The sequence below is a fragment of the Macrosteles quadrilineatus genome, unplaced genomic scaffold (assembly GCF_028750875.1).
Source record: "Macrosteles quadrilineatus isolate MER2022 unplaced genomic scaffold, UCM_ALF_1.0 Scaffold_5__1_contigs__length_97177068, whole genome shotgun sequence".
Taxonomy (NCBI): Eukaryota; Metazoa; Arthropoda; class Insecta; order Hemiptera; family Cicadellidae; genus Macrosteles; species Macrosteles quadrilineatus.
The window spans coordinates 87,271,045-87,297,593 of NW_026542598.1; the positions used below are offsets into that span (position 1 = coordinate 87,271,045).

Below are 26,549 nucleotides of genomic sequence, written 5' to 3' on the forward strand. Positions count from 1 at the left end.
TATAGTGTAGCAAAAAGTTAAATTTTCAATGTCAAAATCAGAATTATTTCTTGATGTTTTAAGAGCCAGAATTGCTTAAAAATGTGTTTTACTGATGTTAAAATTTAAAAGTTTTCCCCCCCCGGACCCCCCGCCTTTCAGGGGGGTATTCCATACCCCCCAGACCCCCCGGAGGGCGCACTTACGCTGATTCGCCACGTACAAAGGAGCATCTAGGTACGGCCCTGCATTTAGTGCACTTATAAGGTCTCTCTCCTGTATGGACCAATGTATGTAGCTTCATACTACCTATTTGGTTAAATGATTTTCCACATGTAGCACACTCATAAGGTCTCTCTCCTGTATGAACCAATGTATGTGTCTTCATATTGCCTATTCGTGTAAAGGATTTTCCACATGTAGCACACTCGTAAGGTTTCTCTCCTGTATGAACCAATGAATGTGTCTTCATATTGCCTATTGTTTTAAAGGATTTTCCACATGTAGCACACTCGTAAGATCTTTCTCCTGTATGAACCAATGCATGTGTCTTCATATTGCCTATCGTTTTAAAGGATTTTCCACATGTAGCACACTCGTAAGATCTTTCTACTGTATGAACCAATGAATGTGTCTTCATATTGCCTATTGTTTTAAAGGATTTTCCACATGTAGCACACTCGTAAGATCTTTCTCCTGTATGAGCCAATGAATGTGTCTTCATATTGCCTAGTGATGCAAAGGATTTTCCACATGTAGTGCAGTTATAAGGTCCCTCCACTGTATGAACCAATAAATGTCTCTTTATATCTTGTTTTCTTGCAAAGGATTTTTCACACATAGTGCACTTATAAGGTCTCTCCCTCGTTTGAATTTTTGTACGCTCCTTTATTTGGCTTTGAAATTTAAAGAATTTAGTACACTTTTTAAAGTGTATTAACAAATGACTCTTAACTTTGTTTAGTTGTAAAAATGTTTTCTCACACGTCAAACATTTAAAGGGACGCTCTCCAGTGTGATACATTATATGGACCTTCATTGCGGATCGAGTAGAACAGCTTTGTCCACATATTGGACACTTGTGAGCAAAATGGTTGAAGCATGTTAACATTTTCTACTTTTCAATTTTATCACGGTGAATCTTATCTCATAAGCAGTATCTTGTCAGAAATCTCAACAAATCACAGAGAATTGTATCAATGTAAGTAGTAAATTTGTTTTTAGGACTTGTGTGTACAGCAGTTACATGATAGGCTACGTACGTATCACTCATTCAACATTGAATCTTCTTGTTTTCAAATTTTGCTATGCATATTAGAATTTCACAATATACTTGAGGGTTTACTTTTTCTCGTGTCTTTCTTTATTCTTCTATTGTTTTATATTAACTCTTAAATCAATATAATCTGATGTTTTATTTCTTTTTACCGTCTCGACCTACAACAAAAAAGTTTGTTATAATTAAAATGTAGTTTACCAGAACAAATTACTGAATTTAATTTGTTTAGGGCTACAAAATAACATATATAGCTGTTCTTCAAAGTGTACAACATTAGAGACTATCAAAATAAGTATCTTATATATGGAAAAAATTTAGGTTTTTTCGAGTTTATTTTGCTTCTCTACCCGACCGATTTTCTTGATTAAGGTCCTAAATTGAAGGCATGCACGCAAGATTTCACATCAAGCAATTACTGGACAAACTCACAATTTGAAAAAGTTTTGTATTAATACATACCAGTTACAACTATATAATCCTATATATTTTGATCGAAGAACCTTTAGTGAAATACCAGCTTTCATTTAAGCTATTATTAAGCTATATTCAAATCGGACGAGTTTCAACCAAATGCAAGGTGAACCAAAATAAAAAATATTATTCTTAAGGTTTATCTATGATTAAAACTCAATAGCTCCAGGATTGTTTGGGGTTTTTTATATGTTTTGGACTCAAAATTATCAGTAAATTATAGATTTTTATTTGAGCTATTATTTGATCAGTTAAGTTAATGATCCTGTATTAATCAATCCAAAATCATAAATTTGATAATTTCTCGGATATTATATATATATATATATATATATAAACGCTTCGGAGCAACATGGGCCTCTAGTTTGTTATCAAATTATATTCTATTTTCTTATGTCTAAACTCATCTATCTTCACTTCTGAAAAAGATCACATCTGATTCAAAATGTGTATCATTAAAGCCTGAAGTGCTTAGCATTGAAAATAAAATCCCACTTATCAACACAAATACCTCAAATCCTAACATTGTCTAATCACAACAACCTGCAGCTGTTAAAAGCCGCTTTTAGTTTTTTTGAAAATCCACCTAAAGATTTACGATTTTAACAATATTTTTTTGTAATTTACGAACAAACTTTGGACCTACAAAACAGTAACTATTAAGGAAATGTGTTAAATTTAAGGAGGTAAAGAACAAAAATGAAAAAAAAAAAAAATTGTATTCAGCTATTCTATAAGGATGAGAAATCTAGTAAGGGAGTATGTTTTATCCATGGTAGAACATAGAGTTTAATTGATATTGAAGCGTTGTAAGCTTAATAGCTTTAGAAAAAGGCCTTAACCTAATTTTTTAAATAAATTTTTATGGATAATAAATGGTTGTAGTTTGCTTATTTTCGGATATTGTATTTTGATTCAATTTACTTAACTATAAAAAATATTGTTATTGAAAACTAATGATTGGTTAAGTTAGGCAGAAATAAACGAAACAGAATACAGCAATAGAAACAAATGATGATATTAAGGTAATAAATTGAAACAATAACAAACAAATAAGTACAGGTGAGGTATTTTAAACATAAGGTACATGGACAGTTCTCTTTAGAAAGGAATTACGACCTTAAAGGACAATTTATGAAATTATGGAGAGTTTTGAACAAGGCTTCTCGTTATGACGAACATTTTAAGTCTAGATTATGGGGGTGTGACTTTTAGTTTTCTCACAAGTTCATGGATGGGTACTTTGGGATTTTTATATGGATGAATGTATTTCACAATTTAAAGGAAATATTTTGGTGAAAATTCAATAATAATTTTATAATTATTTATTAATATAATTATTATTATAGCTAATAAAGCTTTTCCCTGTACCACCCCATTCTTGTCAGGAAGGTTATTTAATAAGTATTTATTATTTTGCTTATTTTTGTCTATATTAATGAAGATATGACTATTGCCTAGCGACTTAGAGGCTAGTTCACAATTTACAGCTTTTTAACACAATTGGAAATAACGTAATAAATTGATGAAAGGGACATAAAGATGATTCGATCTTAAATAGAGAAGATAACTAATCATTAAATAGGACATTGCCAAAAACACATAAGACACACAATCTATGATAAATAAAACACATTTATTTACAGTCACTAAAATTGTTATATTATACGTTACGCTCATGGGTGGGAGCATGGTTTGGCTTAGCGTTACACATCGTAATAAGGAGGATGGAGGGGTGTTTCAAGATCGTTCCGGTAACGAACTAAAAAATATATTTTTTCAAAGTACCAAAATGATTAACAAATGATATGCATAAAAACCTTTTGGTTTTTGGTTGGACATTTACGTTGGAAGTGCCAGATGGAAAAGTGCTTAAAATGGGTTGTAACAACATAACACACAATTGAATACAAACAATATTGTTTGAGTACTAAATTTTAAAAAAGAGCAGTGTGCAAAAATTCTCTGCTACCTACAAAAAGCTAAGCTAAACCAGTTGTGTTTAAACAAACTGTTAATTTTCTTCTTAAATTTTTTGATTTTATTGTACTTACAAACCAATTTCAACACATTTTCACTCATGCACCTTTGATAAATTCATGTTTAGTTTAGTTCATATCGTATTTCCAGATGAACCTTTAATATCCTTATTTATACAGCTTATGAATGCGTAACATTTTTTACATGTGGTACACTTTTGAGGTATCTCTACTGTGGACCAATGTATGTTTCTTCATATTACTTTTTGTTGCAAAGGATTTTCCACATGTAGCACACTTAAAGGGCCTCTCTCCTGTATGAACAGTTGCAATATGTTTCTTCAGGGCACTTATGAAAGTAAATGATGTTTCACATGTAGTGCACTTATGACGGCGCTCCCCTGTATGAACCAATGTATGTGTCTTCATACTGCTTATTTGTGTAAATGATTTTCCACATGTAGCACACTTATAGGGCCTCTCCCCTGTATGAACCAATGTATGTGTCTTCATACTGCTTTTTTGTGTAAATGATTTTCCACATGTAGCACACTCGTAAGGTCTCTCTTCTGTATGAACCAAAGTATGTTTCTTCATACCGCCTATTGTTTTAAAGGATTTCACACATGTAGCACACTTGTAAGATCTCTCTCCTGTATGAACCAATGTATGTGTCTTCATATTGCCTATTGATGTAAAGGATTTTCCACATGTAGCACACATGTAAGGTCTCTCTCCTGTATGAACCAATGAATGTGTCTTCATGCTGCCTATTCGTGTAAAGGATTTTCCACATGTAGCACACATGTAAGATCTCTCTCCTGTATGAACCAATGTATGTGTCTTCATATTGCCTAGTGATGCAAAGGATTTTCCACATGTAGTGCAGTTATAAGGTCCCTCCACTGTATGAACCAATAAATGTCTCTTTATATCTTGTTTTCTTGCAAAGGATTTTTCACACATAGTGCACTTATAAGGTCTCTCCCTCGTTTGAATTTTTGTACGCTCCTTTATTTGGCTTTGAAATTTGAAGAATTTAGTACACTTTTTAAAGTGTATTAACAAATGACTCTTAACTTTGTTTAGTTGGAAAAATGTTTTCTCACACGTCAAACATTTAAAGGGACGCTCTCCAGTGTGATACATTATATGGACCTTCATTGCGGAGCGAGTTGAACAGCTTTGTCCACATATTGGACACTTGTGAGAAAAATGTTTGTAGCTAGTCAACATTTTCTACTTTTCAATTTTATCACGGTGAATCTTATCATATAAACAGTATATTGTTAGAAATCTCAAAAAATCATAGAGGATTGTATCAATGTAAGTAGTAAATTTGTTTTTAGGACTTGTTAAATGTACAGCAGTTAAATGATAGGCTACGTACGTATCACTCATTCAACATTGAATCTTCTCGTTTTCAAATTTTGCTATGCATATTAGAATTTATCAATATACTTGAGGGTTAACTTTTTTTTGTGTCTTTCTTTATTCTTCTATTGTTTTATATTAACTCTTAAATCAATATAATCTGATGTTTTATTCCTTTTTACCATCTCGACCTACAACAAAAAAGTTTGTTATAATTAAAATATAGTTTACCAAAACAAATTACTGAATTTAATTTGTTTAGGGCTACAAAATAACATTTATAGCTGTCCTTCAAAGGTTACAACATTAGATACTTTAAAAATAAGTATTTGTGATTAAATTAAATTCTCTTCTCTTATTTCTGAACCAATCTATATTCACATCTGAAAAAGATCAAATCTTATTAAAAATGTGTATTATTCCGTTCATATAGTTTAAACAACCAATTCCCAATGATTTAATAATTTATACTCTCTTTAGAATATCATAATGATCCAAATTTAGGCTTTGCTGTCATGCTCAGCATTGAAAATAAAATCCAACTTATCAACAAAATTCCTCAAATCTGAACATAGTGTAATCACACCAACCATTTGAAGAGAAACCTTGCTGCAAGAACTTGAAATAAAAATAATCATTATGTTCTCCAAAGAGTATTGCACTACGTCCAATGAAATAAGTCAGTGGCACGACGTCAAAAATATAATTTTTAAGCTGTCTCACGGCGTCCAAATCTCATCATGCAGATAGATATGTAACAGTGCTTTATTTGACAACTTGTTTTACAAATTTACACAATGTTTTTCTTAGGCACAAAAGACAATAGTCTTTTGACCGTCTGTCCGGTAGAGAAAGTCCACTTCCACTACATAATGACAAGCAACACTGCATTCATACAAAATATAACAAACATAAAAGCTCAAACTAAATTAAAATCTAAAATAAAGTTCAAACTGATTTACTTTCATTACTATTTTTAACTACAAAAAATAAGCTATTGCCTACGCATACCTATCCACACATATGAATATACATATCATACCTAGGCTATACTGTACATACATACATACACACATACAAACATACAGATATATATATTCCAACATACAGTTTTAGAGCTAAACCGAGAATTTCCTTATCAGTCTATGACAGTTATGCAAAAATACCCTAACTTACATAAACAAAGTCATTCTACAATTTCTAGACGTCATGGTCGTTATGAAACTGTTTATTATTTACTGTTTACTGTATATAGTACAGGGCAGATAAAGATTAACCTAGAACAAATTAGTTAAACTCTTCTGGAATGTGTTTGGGACATTTCCTGATAATTCCCAAAAAATCCCTTTTCAACTAAATCCGCCATTTCGGAAAATGGCGGCGAAACAAATCAAGCTTGCAAGGTTTTACAGAAAATGCTATAAATTCAAATTCATTTTACTTCATGAAAATACCATATTTATTAGTATTTCATCGTATTAATATGAAAATCATAGTCATATGTTGAATAATTGTAGCTTAAATATTATTTTTGTAGCTTAATATATTGTGTCACGTTCATTCTTTTTTCATTTTACACCGTTAATATTCAAAACAGGTATATATATATATACTACCCATTTAGTATAATGTAGAGCTTTTAATTTCAAACAATACACATGCGTACTTGCGACTCATTGTGATACTAAGCCAACAATCACGCGAATAATAAGAGTGAGAATGCACCGTGTAAGAGTAGAACCGTGGCAGCTCAGCTCCACGGTCAACCTACAGCAATCATCCGCAAACCACTGCCTAAATTGCAGTAAAATATGTGGAATATGTTGAATGATGTGCAATTTTATACAATTCATTATTAAACTTTGTCTTACCGTTAAAAGTAATATGGTTCACTTTGAGTCTAATTGCCCCAAAATCCTGCAATAATCCATTAGGCTCAGAATAAATGCTCTTTACTTAATTTTTTTATATTTAATGTTGGACAAATAGAAAAAAATAAAAAAATGTAAATGTGAATACAGTAGAACCTCAATTACTCAAACCTTAATATCTCAAATTCCTCAATATCTCGATTTTTTTAATCCCCTTGAAAACCAGATTAATTATAATGTTTTTATATAGAAACTTTGACTTATTAAGGTACTATAATAAGTCAAACTTTCTAAATATTTAACCTCAATAAGTCGAAGTTTAACAACTTTTGAACAGTAACATTCTACCTCTGTAACTCAAATTTTCCCGTCATCAAGCCTCAGTAACTTGAAGTTTACCTTTATAAGTCGAAGTTCGCACGAATGTGCCTCAATAATTCGAAGTTTTGCCTTAACAGTGCAAGTCAGTAGTGTTTTGATTCCTGTAGAGACGTGAAAATCAAACTTCCTGTGTTTGCTTCCTGTGTCTGTTTGGCTAGGTACAGTACTGTAGTCAGTGTAGTCTGCCAGTTGTTGAGATAGTTTTTACGTTGCATTTTGTTTAGTATTTTAATCACACTAGTACAGTACTGTATTTTCCCTTTAAATATTACTCTCTACATACTTTTTGTATGTACAGTATTGTACCTATTCAGTATTTTTGTTGTTACAGTAGCTTGTTTTTACAGTATATATAAAGAGACAGTAAATGTAGTTCCGTGTATGGATGATATACAGCTATTTCAATTAAACAAGTTGGTTCTGTTCTATGATGTTCAATAGCATAAAAGTTACAAGGATTACCAACAGGGTGCAGCACTATTATTATTTTTATAATTTATGACAACAGCTAATTTCCAACCAAAAGGTGAGTGAGCGTAGCGAACAAACTTCAACCTGGAGGCGAGTTAGCGTAGCGAACGAGCTAACCTGAAGGCAAGTGAGCGCAGCGAACGAGCTCCAACCTAAAGGTGAGTGAGCGTAGCGAACGAAATTCAACCAGGACGTGAATGAGCCATGCGAATACTTATGAAGTTAAACGTTTGCCCCGTTGTACCCGCCAGTATTGCGGGTACAGCTAGTTATATATATATACTAGCTGACCCGGCGAACTTCGTATCGCCTAAGTTATAGGTTTCCCCTAAGACAGACCGATGGAAAGAAAGTACCGTTACGTTTAATTTTCAAGATGATCTCGTTCGCATCGCTCATTCACGTCCTGGTTGAAGTTCGTTCGCTACGCTCACTCACCTTTGGGTTGGAGCTCGTTCGCTACGCTCACTCACCTTTAGGTTGGAGCTCGTTTGCTGCGCTCACTTGCCTTCAGGTTAGCTCGTTCGCTACGCTAACTCGCCTCCAGGTTGAAGTTCGTTCGCTACGCTCACTCACCTTTGGGTTGGAGCTCGTTCGCTACGCTCACTCACCTTTAGGTTGGAGCTCGTTCGCTACGCTAACTCGCCTCCAGGTTGAAGTTCGTTCGCTACGCTCACTCACCTTTTGGTTGCAAATTAGCTGTTGTCATAAATGTAAAAGAAATAATAGTGCTGCACCCTGTTGGTAATCCTTGTAACTTTAATGCTATTGAACATCATAGAACAGAACCAACTTGTTTAATTGAAACAGCTGTTAAGATTCATTAATTCCATTTCTCATAAGGTTAACATGGGAAACTCCAGAGCCACTGGGGCGGAGCCCTTTTAAGAATTTCGAAACGGGAAATAGTTTACGTCCGATTCGCATACCTACAGAATTTACACACCAAATTTCATAACGATCGGTGAAGTCGTTCCGGAGGAGTTTGCAGACAAACACTGTGACACGAGAATTTTATATATTAGATAAAATATATAATTTTATTTATATTTAAAAAATATACCTTTTATTAAAAAAATTATAAAATATTATAAAATATATATTATTAAATATATATATACAATGATTCAATACGATGATAAAAGGACAAAATGTATGTTTAAATTTATTTTTCCAGGGTTCAAGGGGGGGCTTTAGCCCCTGTAGCCCCCCCACACCTTGGAACTGCCACTGTCTAACTGCTATAAATCGTGTGAAATTATAAACATTTTGAGCAGTTAGCATTGTTTAATGAATGTAAAAACAATAATGACTATTGCGTTAGTTACAAAATATGGTTGATCATTCAATGAATAGAATATTTCCCATTAATATGGAATAAAATATATTTCGTCATCGGAGTTATCATTACCATATTAACTGGTTTCTCTTCTTTTGGAATAACCTTCAAATAGTATTAAAATCGTATTGGTGGATATTTTTTGTGGTAAACACTTCCGCGATTTCATCAGTGTAATGCAGATTAAATCAATGCTTTAATTTGAGAAAAAATATCTCTTTGTTGAGAAGGCACGTTCTTATTTCAAAGGGAGGTCCACCCTTAAGCTAGGTTATTAAGTTTAAGAGTGTGTTTTATTTTTTCCTTTGTCACGTCGGTCATCATACCATACTTCTGTGCAAATGAATAACCCTCTAGCATAATTTTGATAAATTGGTCGCTGGGTTACTGATAAATCTGGAAATGCATGACATGCGGATGTCAGATGTCTCAGACTAATTGTCTCAATTACATAAATTTGTCAATATAAATTAATATTTATTTGTCAATATTTGTCTCTTCGGAATGTTCTAGGTGTAGGTAGTGGAATATACTTGTAGCGAACCTGACTTTTATTCGTTAACTGTTAAATTGGTTTTGGTTGCTGAGTAGAGCAAGTAAACATTCACAACACTTTTTGTTAGTTTATCAACATTAAGGCTCTATATTATGTTTTAACTAAGCTGAATGAATACATCGATCAAAGTAACCTCCCTGAAAAAACTGCAGTAAATTGCAATTTTCCAGCTTAATGACTTAATCATGCACATATTTCTACATAAAAAATATTAAAATTTAATCCAGTTGCTGTAAACTACTATTAATTTTTAACAAAATATAGACACAGCTCATATGGGCAACGTGCACTTCTGCACTTTATTATTTTGCACTTTTTTGTGTGTATTGTATTACACAATCAAATATTTTTCAAATGATTGAAAACATATATCACAATAGTCTCATGAACCTATGATGATCTGTCTTGAATAATATGATACAATATAGGTAAAAGTGGCCAAAAAGGCAGACACCAACCCGTACAATAGATATAGATATAAGATAATTCAATAACAAATAATTTTAAGATGAACTGTGATATTAAGATTTTCCACTGATTTCGTAATGGAACATTATATTGCGAAAAATGAAGAAGAAAATCAATTTTAAAATCAGAAAATAACATTGCACACTCTTCTTTTTGACTAATTCAGTAACTCCCTATTAATGTGTGTTGTTTAAATTACAATTTAAATACTAACAGCTGTTTCATTAAAAAGTAGTGAAACATTATCCATATGGCCATAATGTAAACAAATCTGGAGAGGGAACTTTAACCCCTTCGCTTACAACGACGGCGATCCGCCGTCGCGCTCCCGTTAGCCATTGTGTGAAGCGACGGCGAATCGCCGTCCGCTATTAAAACCTGTTTGTGCCGAGTTAGTTCCCCAGAAATCCAATAGATCGCATATGCTTCTTGTTCTATGATTTCCAGGCTTTCTTTTGGTTATATTTTCGTCATCTCAGTCCAGTCCAATCGGCAAAAAAACTGAAGTTGAAATGGTGCAACTTAGCAGCTGACGACGTCTACTCTGGTTTCACAGCTGATACGTTGTTGTGTTTACTTCGACGATGTAAACATTGTGTTAGAGCCTTGTTTTACTTTATTATTTTATTGAAAAGTGTAGTTATCTTATAAAATAAGTTATAGAATTTACTGAATAGAATTTTAGTGTAAGTTTTTATCAGTATTTTACTTTTTCGTCGTTATAATGACTGAGTTATTAGGCCTATCATGTCGTGTTTCACTTCGTCGTGATAAAGATTGAGCTACAGTATCTTGTTTTACTATATTATTCAATTGAAAAGCTTTTGTATAATACGATGAGTCTTCAAAATAACTTGGTATTCGTGGATGAATGTGGAAAAGAGTTAGATGAAAGTGACATCATAAAACTTATAGGGGATTGTGACAGTGACAGTGATTGTGACTTGTTTGAGGAGAGTGGTTGGAGTGATGATGATGATTTGGAAGGGAGCAGAATTCAAGTGAGTAATAAGTCTAATACGCCTATTGATTATGAGACCACAGTTTCCCCAGAACATAATACTAATTGTGTTAGGCCTAGGCCATTAGAAAGTGACCAGTTGTTGCTTGAACAGCCTTCTTGCAGCTATGCTAGGCCTATGACCCCTCCAGATGCCCTTACTGTCCAATATAATTCAGATTTGTCTAGTAGGCCTGAAATATTTGATCAGCATGTATCTTCTCCATCACGTGATGAAGAATTGCCTAAATCAGTCCAGTTTCTTGATCGGTTATACCGCGGTAGTATGAGCGCGCCTTCTCTCTCGCCTACACCGAGTGAGGAAGCTGACGACCCTGGTTTCCCTGACTCTAGGCCTATAAATGATATAGATAGTGGCAGGCATAGGCCTATGACCCCTCCAAATGTCCAATCTGATTTAGATTTGCCTATTAGGCCTGAATTATTTGACCAGCTTGCATCTTCAATCGTGCCTGCCCTCTCACCTACACCGAGTGAGGAAGCTGACGACCCTAGCTTTCCTGACCCTAGGCCTAAAAGTAAACCTGTTAGGGGCAGGTCTAGAGGAAGAGGTAGGCCTATAGGAAAAAAAGCTATTTCACAACCATCTAAGCCTACTAAAAGGTCCAAAACTCAAACTAGTAACGATACAGCTCCACCAAAAAAGAAGAAAAAGGAGGGTTGGCAGTGGACCAGTACCATAGAAAGTAATATAATAAATAAAATCCCTTTTACTGGTTGTCCTGGTGTTAGAGCAAGTTTGGCTAGAAGTTTAGGCTCAGCTCCCTCTGAATTAGATGTTTTCAATGCGTTTCTTGATAATGACTTTTGGCAACATGTTGCAACAGAGACTAATAATTATGCCAAAGAAACAATTAAGAAAAAGAACGAAGCAGGCGGGGTAGGAAAAACTATATACTCAGAATGGTTTGACACAACTGCAGATGAGATGGCTTGTTTTTATACACTGTGTGTCCTTATGTCGCTTGTAAAAAAAAGAACCATACAATCATACTGGTCGCCTAATGCTGTAACTGAGACCCCTTTTTTTCGTAAAGTGATGCCATTCCGCCGTTTTTTGCTACTGTCCACATTTTTCCACCTTACAGACAATAATAGGAAACCTGTGAATGATAAACTGTGGAAGTTAAGGTACGTTATTGAGTACATGAACAGGAAGTTTTCCCATCTGTACATACCTGATGAAAACATAGCTGTCGATGAGAGTCTTATGAAGTTCCGAGGGAGGTTGGGCTATGTCCAATTTAATCCCAAGAAGAGAGCCAGATTTGGCATAAAGTTTTACAAGTGTTGTGAATCTGGAAGTGGTTATTGTTCTAAATTTAAGATCTATACTGGAGCTGAAGTCAAAGAAAATGTACCGGTTGAAGAAGGAAGTGGGGATTCTACACAGGAGGAAAAGCTGTTAACGAGTGAGGCGATAGTCGTTGAAATGACAAAAGATTTGGCAGGAAAAGGACATACTCTGACAATTGATAATTGGTACTCCTCACCTCTTCTCTTCTATAGACTTAAGCAAATAGGTTTCAATGTAATTGGAACAGCTAACTGGTGGAGATCAAACATGCCAGAGAGCTTCAAAGAGGGTAAACTTAAGTTGGGCGACTACGAGACAGCCTATAGCCACGATATGTTAGCAGTAAGGTGGCAGGACAAGAAGCAAGTTTGCATTTTGTCTACCTTTCATCAAAAAGCTGACAAAAGATCAACTGGCAAGAAAGACAGAGTTACCCAAGAAATTATAACAAAGCCAGAACCAGTGATCTACTATAATCGTTCAATGGGTGGAATTGACCGCGAGGATCAGCAATTAGCGTCGTTTCCTAGTATGAGGAGGTATGCTAAGGGATACAAGAAGATCTTCTTTTACATAATGGACATTGGCCTTTTTAACTCTTATGTAGTGTTCAAAAAATTAACCAGAAAAAAATTGGGGTTCAGTGAGTTCAAGGAGAGGTTTGTCAAGCAAATGTTTGAGTCGCGACAACTGCCACCGTACAATCGAAGAGGACGATCATCCAACTCAGAAACACCTCTGAGGCTCCAGGCAGCAACTTGGGGACATTTTCCTAGGCCTATTCCTCCAAATGAAGTCAAACAAACACCTTCAAGAAGATGTAAGGTGTGTAGTGCCCAGGGAAAGCGCAGTGACAGCCGATGGGAGTGTGAGCTCTGCCTTGTCGCACTTCACATGCCAGAGTGTTTCAAGGCATACCACACCAAAATGAACTTTGCTTGACATTTGGTGAGTTTTTATAAGTGTCATACAGTATTATAGACTAGTTCCAAAACATATATGAGCCCTATGTAGCTAAAAATTACCAATAAAAAAGTTTTTTTTAATTTTTTTATTTTTTTATTTTATTTTTATATGGTATAATAAAAAATTATAGTTATATTTTTTTGGGAAATATTTATATATTTTGAATCTACATTTAATTTTGAATAAGAAAATAATAATATCTTGCATATAAATAGTAAATGTTGCCTGAAAAAAAATTAAATCAGAAATGAATGAAACTAGCCACAACAAATTTGTTTGTTTTGGCCTAGGCGGGTAAAAAAAAAATCATAAGTGAATGGGTTAAAGGTCACTGGGCCAGGGCTCCAAGGGAATTTACTTTGTTTTTCTATTGATGGCTCATCTACAGACCAAGACCTTTCTTTAGACACCTCTAAGCTTCTACACCCAGCAGTTCTCTCAAATTAGTGGAGTCAAAGTTTCCAATTAAATAAATAGATCCCTCCATGTTAACCTTATCGGAGAAAACCGAACTTTGATTGAAGATTCTGCCCAAACTAATAAAGATTTGAAAAAATGAAAACCACTTTGCAAAACTGCAGATCAAGGCCATTTTTTGACACTTGAATCATCAAAATCAGTCAAAAAATGAGGGAGGAGTTCTGTTCACAAAAATCGGCTTAGCGTATTATATAGATGAGACTTAGGGAATTTATTTTTAGTTAGTTAGACCATTGACTATATAAAACTTTTCATGTATCTGGATGTGAACAGCACACTCTGGCGGGAAGGGGCAATCATTGCGCTGATGTCACTCACCAGTAGGTGCTGCCACGGTGTGGCGGGCAATGAAAACCTAGTGCTGTCTGCTGTTATGATGCAATGTACAGACAGCCGACAGCTAAGCCACCCTAGCTAAAGGACCCTAGCTTGGGTCCCTGAGCACTCGGGGCATGAGGGGAATGAGAAGGTTGATGCTTTGGCCAGGAGGGGTGTGGAAGAACAACCGACAGGACCAGAACCCTACTTTGGCACCCCAATAAGCTCAGGAGTAGCCAAAGTCCGAGGCTGGGTCAAGGCTCAAAAGGCGGAGGCCTGGAGGAACAACCCAGGATTGAGGACGTCTAAAACTTTAATTGACCCCACAATGAAAGATACAAGATTACAAGGTACAAGATACAAGATTCTTTATTTGGTCAATTGAACAAAAATACAGAAAGACTGGAAAGGCGTGATGAGCCTAAGGAAGGGGGACATTAGATTACTAATAGGGCTGCTAACCGGGCACGGACCTATTAGGAAACATCTCAGAACCATAGGGAGGTCACAGACAGACCAATGCAGGTTCTGCGAAAATGAGGTGGAAACCTCTGAACACTTATGGCTGGACTGACCAGCGCTGGCCCAAAGAAGGTTCATATTTCTGGGAAGGCTGCACTTGAAACCTACAGAGATGAGGAATCTGGGTGTCTTTCAGCTCCTGGGCTACATCAGAAGTCTAGGGCTGTCAGAATGAACTTAAGGGTGCTACAATAGGCCATAAGGCCGAAGTAGCTAGGGGCTCTACAAAATAGTTTGGAAAGAAATTGCTAAATTTTAAGATTTTAGGGTCAAAAATGGGAAAACCCAATTTTTTACCCATAAAACCCCCCATAAACCACTGTTCCCATAGTCTGATCATGCTGGTTCGCGAACTCGTTCGAATAAATGTAGGTTTACACGTTTGTACCAAATTTCATCAAAATCGGATGATTTTTGCTCGCCTATTGGGTCTGATGATGATTGGAGTGTCCAATCAAAATCGATCACCACTTGCCATCTTTTTTGTATGTTTACCATCTTGTGAGTAACAGTATAAGTGTAAATATATTTTTAAGTGTTATAAGACGTATCTTTCATTTACTTTCCGTAAATTTAATAACACGTACAATGCTGATCAGTGATCAAGAAGTTATTTAAGAATATATCCAAAGTAAATTAAAGAATTTCACCCTGTACAAGTTTGTTCTATGATATTAAATAGCATTAACATGTTTTAAGGTTTACCTACAGCAGTGTTTCCCAACCAGTGTGCCGGTAGGACTCTGTAGGTGTGTCGCAAAATTTTAAGTACCGGTAGTTGAAAAAATTTTGATCAAGAAAGAAAATTTAATGAACAAACGTCAAGCACAAGTTTCCCACTAGAACTGAAACCAGGGTTTATTAAATATTTCTCACTCCTTATTGGTAAATTCATACAAAATTTTAATCAAGCTCAATGTTTTATTATTATTTAAAACTTCCCACTTACTAAACACTCAATAATGTACATATGTTAGATAACAAATGTGAGTTTTATATTTTTTATGCTCTTACTAAATGTAATTTTAACCAACGATATATTGTAGACAAGTGTGCCGTGACTACAAACGTGTTCTAGTTAGTGTGCCCTGAAAAGAAAAAGGTTGGGAAACACTGACCTACAGGGTGCAGCACAATTATTTTTTTGCATTTATGACAACAGCTAATTTGAACCAACTAGCAACAAAAAGCTGTGGTACACAATGAGACCTTTACTTTTTTCTATGGTTCAGGGGCAGTGGTAGAACAAAAGAACCAAACTTTCTTAAACCATGTCCTCACCCATAACTGCAATAAGCATTTTATACTTATATGCCAACCCCGTACGAAGGACGGGTACTCTGCTAGTATACATATAAATATATATATTACTAAGCAAATCAAAATACCACAGTACCCTAAAAACATTTTATTTTATATTACTTACATGTTTCGGACATTAATGCCATGATCACAGTATAGTTAGTGTGGTTTCAAAAAATTTTCAAACAATTAGAAGGATTGGCTATGGGTTCTCCACTTTCTGGTATTCTAGCAAACATATATATGCAGCATCTAGAATCATCAAAAATCATAAACAACGAAAATCCATTTAAAAAAGATATAATCTATTGGTATAGATATGTCGATGATATATTATGCTTATACAACGGCAATAAAGACTCATGTCAAGATTTTTTGAAATACTTAAATTCTATCTCCCCAACAATTAAATTTACGATGGAGACACAAGAAAAGAAGATAAATTTCTTAGACATAACAATTACTAAAGAAAATGATCGACATAATTTCAATATATATAGGAAACCTACCCAAACTGACCTAATCATTCCATTTGAGTCAAACCATCCTTGGCAACACAAAATTTCTACATTCAAATCAATGGTATTTAGACTACTTAACATACCAATGTCTAAAGACAACTTTGAAATAGAAAAGAAAACTATAAAAAGAATTGCAGGAACAAATGGATACAAAGAAAAAATGATTGAAAACTTAATAAAAAATGAAAAAACAAAAAGAATGAAAGTAGAAGAACAAGAAAACGTAAAGAAAGAATTTATATGTATTCCATTCAGCTCATCCTTAAACAAAACCTTAAGAAAGACATTACCGAACTCAAAATTTAAACTAAGTTATAAAACAAGGAATAACGCTTTCAACATAATACAAAAAAGAACAAATCCGATACCCAACCCACCAAATGTATATAAGAAATCAGGAATTTACAAATTATCATGTAACAACTGTGAAAAATACTATATTGGTCAAACAGGTCGAACATTTGCAGTTAGATACAAAGAGCATATACAGGCAATCAGATCAAACAATATGACAACACAAAAATCCTCATATGCCGAACATATACTTCAGACCGACCATACATACTCAAAAATGAATAAAAATATGCACATTCTGGATATTGAAAATAAAGGTGAAAAAATGAATACAAAGGAAGACTTTTATATTTATACTCACCATATTAATGACAAAGACAATTTACTAAACTTGACACAAATTCAAAATCAAAACGTAATATTCAATGAAATTATACATCTTAAAGAAAACACCTCCTTCCCTTAATATAAAATTATCACCTGTTCTTTAATAAGAAATATCTAATAATGTTTGTAAATAAAAGAAACCAATAGGTTATATACTATACTGTGATCATGGCATTAATGTCCGAAACATGTAAGTAATATAAAATAAAATGTTTTTAGGGTACTGTGGTATTTTGATTTGCTTAGTAACATTTAAAGTAGCCCTCATTGATGTATACAATAACAAAATATATATATATATATATATATAATTAATTTTGTAATTTTGTATTTTGCAATTTTATATAATTAATTTTATATATATATATGTATATATATATGAATGTGAACGGATGGTGTTTTTGGCCTCTAGGGACCTCAAAACGAAAAAGTAAATTGGTCCCGGGTCCAGGTCTTACCATGAGTACTACGGTAATAGCTTATTCCCTATAGGGGAAATTCGCTAAAAACTAAAAATTTAAGCTATTAAGTACGGTAGAATACATCCACCTAACACTTTGAAACTAGTGAACGAGCTTGAAATAACTATTAACTATAACAGCAAAATGTGCTCAGACAAAAAAAAGAAAGTGAAATGACTAAACATGGAGGGTGGCAGAGTGTTCTCTGTGACCATTTGGCATTCAACAGCACTTCAATATACTAAATTATTAATTTTTTAAGCTCTACAAAATAGTTTAAAAATAAATTCAAAATCTGTTGTTTTTGGGGTTGAAAATAGGAAAAATCCATTTTTACCCCATAAAACCCCCCATAAACCCCCGTTCCCATAGTCCAATCATGCTGGTTCGCAAACTCGTTTGAATAAACGTAGGTTTACACGTTTGTACCAAATTTCATCACAATACGATAATTTTTTCTTGAGTTATCACGGTAACGGATATATATATATACTAGCTGTGTGCCCGTTCTACGCACGGGGATCTTATAGTAGTCAGTTGAAACCTTATTATATAAAGAACAGCAGTTGGTTTGCATATTTTCAGATGTGCTGGCAAAACTATTATATATAAACCTATAATGACATATGAAGAAAAAGCAAAACTTTTACAGTAAGACATCAGTTAAATTGAATACTACTGTAATAAATAAGGTACAACACTAACGATAACTAATTTGTAGATTTGTTGGTACGTAAACATTATTCTTGTTGATACCACCGGTTCTAAGGAAAAAACCAGTACCAAAACCAACGTTTACAGTTAAGAACTATAGTACATCCGACCAATTAAATGCGTTAATCCAGTTCCGAGGCTATTGATCTCTCTTGGTTTTGGATTTTCTGACAAGAAAATCAAAGTTATTTCCCATTAATTGAATTATTTGTAAACAACTTTTAATGTAAACATTTTGGTGACAGTTTGAACAAAACAACCTCATCCAAACAGCTTTTTGTTATTTAAAAGATTGCGTATTCACTAAACTATGTTTCGTATATGTAGTTAACATAAGAAGGACATGTGAAAAAATCACACAATGTTGTGTTTTTTTACGTTTTTAATTTGATTTCCTAAGTAGGTAGGCCATGCATTGTAGGGAAAGTACCGGTATCAAGGATCGTCGTCGAATAGGTTGTCATGAATAATTGGGTAGGCCTACGTACCCAAGATACAGTCTATGGGCTTATTGGCTGTATGGTCCAGCGATTGCAGCACATAGCGGTGAGTAGAAACCGAAAGTGACACATTGGAAAAGCGAGTTTAGCATCATCCGTAAACCGGCAAACCTCTGTTACAATCATCCACTGCAGTTATGATTTTTCACTTTACACTTCACACAACCGCAATTGAAACGCCGTCAATGAGTGAAAACCTAGTTAGTAAGCTATTGGCGACGATGATTTTATAAATGTAAGTTCCCAGCCCTATAAAACACTGATTCAAGGTCTTTTTCCCGGTTATCAAAACTTCAGAACAATTTTATACACAAAGAATCTCTAATTTCATTTACGGTTACAATACACATTATTGAACTTTCAAATAATTAAATCCTTTATGTAAGGAAAATCGTTTTTAATCTCACTTGGTTTGGATTTTGCTTTCAAAACGTTATTAAAAATCTTTGCGGTATTTGTAAACAACATTTATTGTAAACATATCAGTGACAGCTAGAAAAAATAATCTTGATCCGAACACCTGTTCGTTATTTCATAGATGATTATGTGATGGACATATTAGGAGAAAACTTGACAAAAATCGCACGAAATCGGGTTTTTAAACATCCGTCATTTTATTCAAAAAATAGTGAGGCCATATTTTAATGGTTACAGACAATCTCACTAATCCAGTGAATACATTAAAATGATTTGGATCATGATAGGTACTCTAGTTTTTCAGGAGAAGGCTGCGTAAAATGCCTCTTGGGCCGTAACAGACAGACCGACAGACAGAAATAGAGATGAGACTTGTTGTTGCTTCTTAAATGTATAAAACGGAAAAATAATCTAAAAATTTATAATTTTGAGCAATGTACAGACAAAACTCTAATTTTATTTATATAGATATATATCTAAATATATAAAAGGCTAAGCCCTCACTGACTGACTCACACACTCACTCACTCACTCATCACTAATTCTCCCACTTCCCATTTACCTAGGAGGCTGAAATTCGGTACACCGATTCTTTGGGCATTAAATAGGAAAACTAAGTAGTTTTTATTCTGATCGGGCTTTCGGACTCTGCCCCAGTGGCTCTGGAGTTTCCCATGTTAACCTTATGATTTTTCATATTTAAAAGGAATTTCTTAACAGCAATTTCAATTAAACAAGTTGGTTCTGTTCTATGATGTTCAATAGCATTAAAGTTACAAGGATTACCAACAGCGTGCAGCACTATTATTTTTTTAAATTTATGACTACAGCCAATTTGCAACCAAAAGGTGAGTGAGCGTAGCGAGCGAAGTTCAACCTGGAAGCGAGTTAGCGTAGCAAACGAGCTAATCTGAAGGCAAGTGAGCGGAGAGAAAGAGCTCCAACCCAAAGGTGAGTGAGCGTAGCGAACGAACTTCAACCAGGACGTGATTGAGCCATGCGAACTAGCTCACTTGTGAAGTTAAACGGGGCAAAGTCCGCGGGTACAGCTAGTATATATATATATGTAAATTTGAACGGATGGTGTTTTTGGCCTCTGGGGACCTCAAAACGAAAAAGTAAAATCGGTCGTGGGTCTTGGTCTTACCATGAGACCTACGATAATTGCTTATTTCCTATATGGGAAATTCGCTAATGTAAAAATTAGTACGTTAAGTATTTATTTATTGAAACCCATTAAAAATGTCTATGTTCTTGATAACTTGACAACTTACAACCTCTTGGTCCACTGATTGACAAGTTAGTAAGGATTTACTGTAATACACCTATAATTTACCTGTTTTAGGCCTAATCAATGAAAGATGTAGCACTGAGAACTCCTACTCAATAGGTAATCTTGTGACCTGTAAATACATTTCTGTTAATAACTTTTAAGAGTACATTCTAAGCAAAATACTTATCACAGGCTTATAGATAAAGGGACTTACAATTTTGTCTGTAAATCATGTTATGGAACTTAGCCTTGTTACTAAGCTAGGCTCCTACCTTGCAACCCAGTGGGTGACGCGGTGCGGCACGGCGCGACGCGGTGGAAAAAAGTTATCACGTATCGTATCCCTGCCATGTTATCTTATAGGCTGACGCCCACCTAGCAACACAGCGGGTGGCGTGACATGGCGTGGAAATAGAACTTATCCTCGAATCCAGCAGTGAGAATTCGGTGGAGAAGTTCTTCCTCTTTTTTGCAACGCCTCCGTTGAGTTGCCAGTTGGGTGCGGGGTAGAGGCGCGGAAACAGCGTCTGCCCCTCGTCTGCTGCTCTTTCAGGTGTTGTTGGAAAGTCCCGTGAGCCCTTCAGGCATTTTTGGGTGCGAAGTACACTAACAGTCTAGTCTGCAGTCTCGCTAGCAACCCGGCACGTGGCAGTGAAGTTTGTAGACTTGGCATTTCAATTTGGCATTATTGACCTTTTACATGAGATTAATGATTTCGACGCTATTCAATTTTAGTCAATCATACAAAATCTTGAGAAGGTAGTGAACAAATATAACTCACTCATTAGGCTATGTTTTAAAATAATGGTATATATATTTAAATGCCCCCGCTGCAGCAAACCTGCCAACTAAGCGAATTTCCATTTGCCTGGAGTGATTCTCAATTAATCTATTAAATTAACAACCAACCTCTATTATTAATGCTTAACAAGTACCTAGGTTAGCTGCTACAGGGAAACTAATAAAGTGTGTTTTTTATTAAAATATCAATAGCTAAGTACGAAATAAATAAATCCGCCAAGTTTGATCAAAATATATCCATAAACAAGCCAACTACAACATTTTACAATGTGCTCTATAAGAATAACATGGGAATTTTAAATTAAAATTTTTTTGAATTTTCTCCATAACCATTCACCGTACAAAAACTGTTTGATATACTAAATTATTTGTTTTTTTTTAAGCTCTTTATAAAAGGTCTGGAGAAAAATTGATAAATTTTGTGTTTTAAGGGTAAAAAATTAGAAAACCCCGTTTTTACCCCATAAAACGCTAACTCATTCAAGTTTATCCCGCCTTACACCTTCAAACCAAATTTTATCAAAATCAGACAAGTTATCGTCCGGACGGACACACACACATATATATATATATAAATATATAAATATATATATATATATATAAAAATTTTAACAAATTGTGTTTTTGGCCTCTGGGGACATCAAAATGAAAAAGTAAATCGGTCCCGGGCCTAGGTCTTACCATAAGACCTACAGTAATAGCTACTTCCCTATAGGGAAATTCGCTAATAAATACGTATTTAAGAAATTTGTACAAAAGTAAGAACCTACATAACAAACACGAAAGTTAAAACAAAAGTAGTGATAAAACGTAAGTGTAGGCCTACTATGAATCCACCTAAAAAATTTTAGGTACTTTCCTGTTATAGGGAACATTCATTATTATCGATGATTTTCAATCGATATATCGATATTAACCAATTGAAACCTATCAGCTGACAACTATGATAAATAAATATTGTTCAGTATAAAAAAATATTTAAATGAAACTGTTCCAAACCAACCTAACAAAACTAACCAAATTTGCTGTAACATTTAAAAATTCCGTTTCATATTCCCCACATGCCTTTTCTGTAATCAAACGGAATTTTTAAAATGGTACAGCAAGTTTGGTTGGTTATGTTAGGTTAGCTTAGAACAGTTTTAATCCATAATAGACTTGATCTTAGCCTAAACAAGATAGTTGTCAATTTGTAACGGATCGTAAAGGGAAAGAAAAATATCGATATATCGATTAAAAATTATCGATAATAATGAATGTTCCCTTTAACAGGAAAGTACCAAATTTTAACCTAAAATTGAATTGAATTGAAATTGATTGACGATATTTTGTACATTCCTTCCTTATTTCTTATTTAAACATATCGTGAAGTTCATAAAACCTTTCTGTTGACAAATGGAAATATTGGAAGAATTTTCTTTCATCCTCTTAACAGGTCACTTAACAGATGGTGGAATTCTCCGTATTATGTCTTTTCTGATTAATTTCATGCACCCAAATGCGCCTCCGACGTTTCTCTTCTGTCTCTGCTTGGAGCAAGCAAAATAAGAAAACATTTTCTTCATCTGAACTTGACTCAGTCATTATACACAAAATTTCACTCCAAGGAACATAAAGTCCCGTACACACTCTGTAAACTATGACTGAACTAGATAAAGTACTGTGCATCCCCTCCACAAGAATAATTCTCCGTGCCGCCCCGTGCTTCCGCTAGAGTTGTCAGATGTGCGCGCGGCCTTGGAGAAGAAGAGGGAAGTTTTAACTTTAAGGCCTTTATTTGATTGTAATAAAAGCGTGAGAATTAAATAACTTATACAAATGTTGATTAATTGGTGAAACCACAATGTCACATTGTTTTTTTATAAATATTAGGCGAAATAAATTAGGCGTTTGCCCCAAAAGTGCCAAATGTAAAAAGTGTTCAAAACAGGCCAAATAATGAGATACAGTAGAACCCCTCATATCCGGCCACCACGGGACCAAGCCCCTGACCGGATAACGATTTGGCCGGATAAACCAACCTACTATGAAAATGATAATTCATACCTAATAATAATAGGTAATCAATATATGCAATCAAAAGTATAATTTAATTCTGTTCTGGGATCATTTTTAGAAAAATAAACATGTTTGTAAAAAGAAAAAAAATATTTGTAGGTTAAAGTCATTAAGTAATGAATGTACAAATATTATGATTCCAGGTAACAAAACCTATTAAATGGAGGTAAAAATGACAATAAATTGTACTTAAAGATCATTAGGACTTAAATGGTATGCATTTCTACTCAACATTCTAAACCATTTTGTGAAATAACAAAATTAATGTACTCGTACTGTAGTTACTGTACTAAACCCACTTTGGAAATAATCAACCAACTGATCAGAGGTTAGCCCTACTAGCTCAACTGAGTATAGTGATTCAGCAAATAAATGTATAAACAAACAGATAAATAATGAGAACAATTTATTTTATGACTTGAACAGTCACAAAGACTAGTGGCTGCATCTAAACTCTGTAAGCTGTGAGAAAAAAATTTTGATATTGGCTTCCTGGAAGGGGCCGGATAAACAGAGGACCGGTAAAACCAAGGCCGGATATGAGGGGTTCTACTGTAGGCTAAAATAATTTTTTTCAAAATTCGTTATAAGCCCCTAAAGTAACTTAAAGAAATATGTTTACTACCGAATGTTCCCTTTAAACACGGCTTAAGTACATACATCGTACTTACATCGTATTAGCCTAAGTACGGTGGCAATGAATTGTTACAAGATTTTGAACGAGATGATGATGTGTTGGCTGGTGAATTGAAGACTGATCCGGATGGCAAATATTTGCCAAATTTTTAAATAAGTTACTTGTACTCTTTAAGAATGGCAAGTGCGACTGTTGTCTAGGCTACTGAAGGAGCAAACTGATCTAACTTAGGCCTATAGCCCAGATAAGTTTAGTGGAACCGATGTTTGGTAAACAAGTATGAAAGGGTAGGCTACAGTTTCCTACATGGTTATAGAATAAGATTTTTGGTTGTACATCACACTTGTTGTAAGATAGAACTTGTTCAACTTAATATTTTCATTGCATTTTTTTAAACATGTTTAAACATTGGTGTGAACCTGGCAATAACTAGTGCACGCGCTTGCTAAAATCTATTGCTGGCCGTTTTGCGGAAAAATACGGCCACGAGTCATATGACCGATGATGCCAACAGATAGAGGACACTTCAACGGACACGACAGTATCAACATCATGTACCTGGGGAGTAATATAGGGGGGGTAAAACCAGCAATAAGTTATGCGCGCGCCTGATAAAATCTATTGCCGGCCGTATTGCGGAAAAATACGTCCGCAAGCAATATTAACCCTTAGAGTGCCAGGCAAGAAATAAAAGTAACGCTCAAAAAATGCCGATGATTTTTCCCGAAGGTCGCGCTAAAAATGCCGAGCGCGATCTGGCGATTTTTAGGTTAAAATTTTGTAAAAATCGAATTTTTGATATTTCGACCAACGAAAATCGATGTATCGCATCTAGTAACTTTCGACTCAATGTTAATATATGGGTTAAAAGAATCCGAGTATCCATTCGGTTGTTATGACAACTGTTCGATCATTACGAAACGTCCGGTAAAACCAGCAATAAGTTGTGCGCGCGCCCGATAACATCTATTGCCGGCCGTATTGCGGAAAAATACGTCCGCGAGCAATATTAACTATGATGCCAACAGATGCATACTAAAATACAGGTACATGATGTTGATACTGTCGTGTCCGTTGAAGTGTCCTCAATGTTGGCATCATCGGTCATACGACTCGTGGCTGTATTTTTCCACAAAACGGCCAGTAATAGATATTAGCGGGCGCGTGCACTAGTTATTGCTAGGTTCACACAAGTGTTTAAACCAATTACTATGTTATTTGATTGTACAACACAAGATGTATAGCGTAAACGCGGCTTTAGGCCTTTGACCCAACCTCTATTATATAGGCATAGGCAAGGTCCAAAAATAAGACTGTCCACATTGTGGATTCCACAACCAATGATAATATAATTGGGCTGACCAAACTGTAAACCTTAACAGTGCCAGAGGAAAGATAATACTTAAATGGCTAAAATTAGGTACCTTTATATAGAAGCACAATCCATATTTTGGAAAATTCTGTGTTTTTGACTTATAATTTCAGCTCAGGGTGTACGTACACTACAGTACAAAGCGTGACGTAACCTCTCAATTTCACAAAACAAACAAAATATTAATATTAAACAAAACCAAAATAGGCTACTGGGTATGACTGGGTAGAGTCGAAAGTGAAAAACTCTCACAAGGACAAGACAATTACGAATTACTGAACTGAACTCAAATAAAATAAAGGCAGCCGTGAATAAAAATAGTGCTGCGCATGCGCACTATTAAGAACGTTACGTCACTGTAAGGTAGAATAGAAATGCCGAGTAAACGCTCCGGCTAACACTAGTACTTGTAAAATTCAACGGTTGTTGTGAAAGGTCACACACTAGTTGTAGCGGCCAGCGGGTAGCTGATTCTGATACTTTGGAACGAAACAGTAGTAGTAGGAGTAGTACAGTAGTGCATTGATTTGATGTGGTTGATGGCCTACCATACCTATATAAGCTAAAGCATTGAGATTAGTATAACTGGAGTCAACGTGAAGTGAATCTGGCCCACCCATTCCAGCACACTTTTTTTTAAACTTATACAAAAAGTGTGCTCTTTATAACGGCTTTTTAAAAAAAAGTGTGCTCTTCTAATAATTATGATATAATCAATTGTATTTGGGCGGGCCAGAATCACACCAGGGGCCCTATTTTTGAAATGGTTGACTGTTGAGTTGAGTGTCGAGTCATTCTATTTCCAATCGTTTCGTATTTTTGAAACGGTTGACGGTGGACTTATACAACCAAAACTACTCAACACCTATCGAGCTGTTGAGTGAAGGTTGACTGCACTTTCTTCTTCCTCTCTTTCGGCAAAAAATTACTCTTTTTGAGACGACGCCATATTGTTTTGTTATTGCTTTAATTTACTAAAATTGCGATTTAGAGGTTATGTATTTGTTGTCAATGTATTAGCACCCAATTACGCGGTGGGG

General features: G+C 34.9%; 1 protein-coding gene across 3 annotated transcripts; it reads right to left on the reverse strand.

The window, feature by feature from the left end:
• Nucleotides 1–435: 435 nt before the first annotated feature.
• On the reverse strand, nucleotides 436–25,719 carry LOC128994301 (zinc finger protein 239-like). 3 transcript variants are annotated; one of them, XM_054418742.1, is made up of 4 exons: nucleotides 25,562–25,719; nucleotides 20,705–20,771; nucleotides 16,199–16,326; nucleotides 2,754–5,273 (listed from the first exon to the last, which is right to left on the reverse strand). In XM_054418742.1, exon 4 carries the CDS (start codon nucleotides 4,942–4,944, stop codon nucleotides 3,910–3,912), a length of 1,035 nt encoding a protein of 344 aa, XP_054274717.1. In that variant the 5' UTR covers nucleotides 4,945–5,273; nucleotides 16,199–16,326; nucleotides 20,705–20,771; nucleotides 25,562–25,719; the 3' UTR covers nucleotides 2,754–3,909. The 3 variants fall into 3 exon arrangements, 2 of the variants coding, with proteins under 2 accessions (XP_054274717.1, XP_054274716.1); XR_008490886.1 differs by lacking the exons at nucleotides 2,754–5,273; nucleotides 16,199–16,326 and adding an exon at nucleotides 436–1,416; XM_054418741.1 differs by lacking the exon at nucleotides 16,199–16,326.
• Between the last annotated feature and the right edge of the window lie 830 nt (nucleotides 25,720–26,549).